This window comes from Corvus brachyrhynchos, unplaced genomic scaffold (genome assembly GCF_000691975.1).
Source record: "Corvus brachyrhynchos isolate BGI_N302 unplaced genomic scaffold, ASM69197v1 scaffold223, whole genome shotgun sequence".
Classification (NCBI taxonomy): Eukaryota; Metazoa; Chordata; class Aves; order Passeriformes; family Corvidae; genus Corvus; species Corvus brachyrhynchos.
The window spans coordinates 674,903-678,147 of record NW_008237174.1 but is presented as its reverse complement, the minus strand read 5'-3'; the positions used below and the strand labels follow the sequence as shown (position 1 = coordinate 678,147).

Genomic DNA, 3,245 nt, shown 5'->3' with positions numbered 1-3,245 from the left:
TCCCTACACTCACATCTCCACTGTGTGTGTAGGTCCAGGAGAATCTACAAGGTACACCAGGATATCTGCTACAAGGAGAGCTGTGAGAGCACCAGTTCGGAGAGGACAAGCAGCAGGTACAGCCAGCAGCAGCACACTGCGTGTGCCAGCCTTCCTGTGACCCTGGACAGGAGGGTGTGCCTGGCTGGTGTTCCCCAACATGCAGGGGGACACTGAGGTGGGGGGTGGACTGGTAGAGGGGTACAGATATGACCAAGGCTTGGATCCCAGTGCCGTGTGCTTGCCTGTGAGTAATGGCCAAGGGGCTGATGGTGCTGTCCTCCTTTCTCTTCCAGAAAGCCAAGCAACAGTCACACACTGAAGAAGCCATAGAAGTAAGTACCTGCTCCACCTTGCTCAGCTGCAGGCAGGGGCAGTTCCCATGCAGGGAGTCGGGGAGATGGGTGCAGGCCAGGGTACAACCCTGGCTTACACTGCCGTGTTGAGAGGGTGTGAGGGCTTATGGCTGAGGGCTCCTGGTTGTGGCTGGGGTGGAGAAGCAGGAGGCAATGCTCTGCTTCCCCCTGCCTCTGCAGTTCCATGAACAAGAGATTCCTGCACAGAAAGGGCCAGGCAAAGGCTGGAGTCCTGGAGACAGTAGGTCCCCTTCTCTCAGCCCAAGACTAGTGCACAGGGCGGGAAGAGGCCAGCTGCGGGGCATCTGACAGACTGTGTACACCAGCTCATTTTCCTCCTGCTCCTCCACAGGGTTTAAAGCAGTAGAAGCTTCGTCTTTCCACATCTTAAGGGCTTTTCGAACACCAGGAAGATCAGATCTGCTCACTGGGTTGAACACAGCAGGGGAGCCTTCCTGCCTGGTGTCAACCTCTCCCTCTCCTCCAGCCCATTAGGGACACGCAGCTGGATCAGCACACTGAGTAGTGCTCCCTTTCCCCCCCGCTGGCCCAGCACTGCCTTTGCTGGCCCTCTCTCTGCCCCTGAGGAGCTGAGCACCAGTGCCCCTTGACGGGGCCAGCCCTGCTCAGCACCCCCAGCCACCCTGCACAAGCGACGGGCTCCCCGCTTCACTCAGGGATCAGCCCAGCTCCTTGCCAACAGCATCTGCACCAATCTGTTTTCGTAATCCAAGGTTCTAAATTACCTATAACCCTCAAATAAAACAGTTTAATGCAGACCAAAAAGCCTTAGCCATCACCTGAAATCTGGCCCCGCAAAATATGCTCTGAGGCGCAGCCTCTGTAGATGAGTTAGAAATGGTGAGCAGCTCCGAGTGGTGAGGCGAGCATGGGCAGTGGAGGAGCATTCCCGTTTCCTCTGCTCTAGCAGGGGAAACTGAGGCAGCTTCTACTGCCTGCTTTTTTTCTTTGCTTTGTAAACAAGCCCTGGTTTTAACCAAATTTCCAACTCAGAAACCAATAGAGCACCTAAAAAGAATTTTAAACGTGATCTGTAGGGTGAAGTCAGTCAGCTGAGGCATTCCGGTACCACCGCACTTGTAGCTGCCTCCACACCAGTGCAGGGCACAGCAGAGGCTTGGTGGGGAAGCCAGCCCCACATGCCATCCCCTTGCACTGCACCCAGAGTGTGCCTTCCCTGTGGCACCAGTGCTGCAGGGTACGTGGAGGAGAGGACCAGCACACAGCACTGCAGCAGGGCAGGCAAGGAAAGAAAAAGTGTAGCTTAGAAACGTTCCTAGTTTTTGTGAGTTTGTATGACAACACTAGTTAAACATAGATTTGTGTATTAACGTACACGGTGTATATTATAAATTAACACATACCAGAGATATATCGCAGTTATGGTATAGAGCCTCACGTCCCCAGCAGATGGGATTATTCTGGTGGGGAGGCCCTCCCCTCCTGCCAAGCATCACAGAGCTCTGTTGCTCAGCCACATCTCAAGCAGCAGCTTGGAAGATGCTCTCAGAGCAGGACAAGCCCAGGAGTTTCAGCGCTCCTGCCACCACCCCCTTCCTCCTGGGAGCAGTGTAATAGTGCTCAGCCTGGAGGCACAGCTGCAGAGGCAAGTGGCAGGGACAATGTGAAGCCACGACCAGCTGGCCAGCGTGCTGCTCCCCTCCTGCACCACCTCTAGCTTTGCCTTGTTTTCCTCCAAGGCTGCCAGGTCCTGTTCCAGCTGCCTGGCAAGCACAGCAGCCCTGCCTTCCCAGGGCAGGAGAAGAAGCCAGCCCCCAACTATCAGGAAGAGCAGGGCAAGGGGCAACCCAGACAGGAGGGCTTGGAGCTGTGGTCTGAGAGTATTTGCACCCCTGCTCTGTCAGACACGAGATCAGCGCTGACATGGGCTGTGGAGGTGGAGGTGGCCCCGCCATGGGACAGTTCTGTTTCCACAGGACCTGTCCCCACAGCAGCAGGAAGCCTGGTCCCACTGCCAGCTGGCAGAGCAGCCCACCGCCTCCTGTCCCACAGCCGGCACAGTATGTAATGCAGCCGGAAGGTTTTAACCTAGACTTGGAAATAAATTAGGGGGTTTTGTTTAATTTTTTTTTTTTTTTAATAAAAACACTTTATGGAAACTGAGGGGTTTTTTTTTTTAAGTAGTTGATCAAAGAGGAGAAATGAGTGTTGTTGTACTTGACAGATGGGATTTATTTGTGCCCCACCCATGGGGCCCTGCACCCACCCTGGCGGGTGCTGGTGTGGGGTGGGAGCCCAAAGCACCCAGAGAGTGCACAAACAGGAGGGCTTGGGCACCTCGGAGCCTCACCTCCTCACTCCCGGGCTGTTTTACTTTCATCACTGTCCAAATCCTCACTGTCCTCTGTGTGTAGTGCATCCACATCCTCCTCTTCCTTCTCCTCGTCCTCTCGAGCCAGCAGCTTTTTGAAGACCTCATACTCCTCTGGGGTAGAGTGTGCCAGACTGGCCAGGAAGTCTTTCTCCGGGAGCTGAAGGATGTCCTTCAGTTTTGGGTTACTGGTTTGGGTCTGCCCTTTGTGTGGGGTCTCGTAGAGCCCCCGGCGCTCCAAGAAGACGTGCCGATTCCGGAGCTCAGCAAAGGGCATTTGGAAGAGCCGAGCCTTCACCATCTCCTTCTGCTGGACCCCCATTCTGAAGTAGGCGTACTGCGGGGCGGGACGGGGGGTGTCAGGCACAGCCCTATTCCCGCAGCCGGTTCTGGCAGGAAGGCGGGTCCCGGTCCTCACCTGGAACTGGTGATGGAGGGTGCGCGGCTCCTCCAGCAGGACGGTGGGGCAGGTTCCTAGCACTTCCCGCAGCTGCTCC

The 3,245-nt window shown here is 55.7% G+C and overlaps 2 protein-coding genes across 2 annotated transcripts in view; one reads left to right on the top strand and one right to left on the bottom strand.

Annotated features, from left to right (window-relative positions):
* Positions 1 to 2,536, top strand: part of SNED1 (sushi, nidogen and EGF like domains 1) — a 23,645-nt gene extending 21,109 nt beyond the window's left edge. The window contains exons 32-34 of the mRNA XM_017728723.1: positions 33 to 116; positions 336 to 374; positions 748 to 2,536. Of these exons, the coding sequence (XP_017584212.1) occupies positions 33 to 116; positions 336 to 372 (121 nt within the window). The 3' untranslated portion in view covers positions 373 to 374; positions 748 to 2,536. The remainder of the gene's footprint in view (positions 1 to 32; positions 117 to 335; positions 375 to 747) is intronic.
* A 52-nt stretch (positions 2,537 to 2,588) lies between these two features.
* The window catches only part of MTERF4 (mitochondrial transcription termination factor 4), a 1,719-nt gene continuing 1,062 nt past the window's right edge, over positions 2,589 to 3,245 (bottom strand). The window contains exons 2-3 of the mRNA XM_017728721.1: positions 3,167 to 3,241; positions 2,589 to 3,085 (exon numbers count right to left, since the gene is read on the bottom strand). Of these exons, the coding sequence (XP_017584210.1) occupies positions 2,732 to 3,085; positions 3,167 to 3,241 (429 nt within the window). The 3' untranslated portion in view covers positions 2,589 to 2,731. The remainder of the gene's footprint in view (positions 3,086 to 3,166; positions 3,242 to 3,245) is intronic.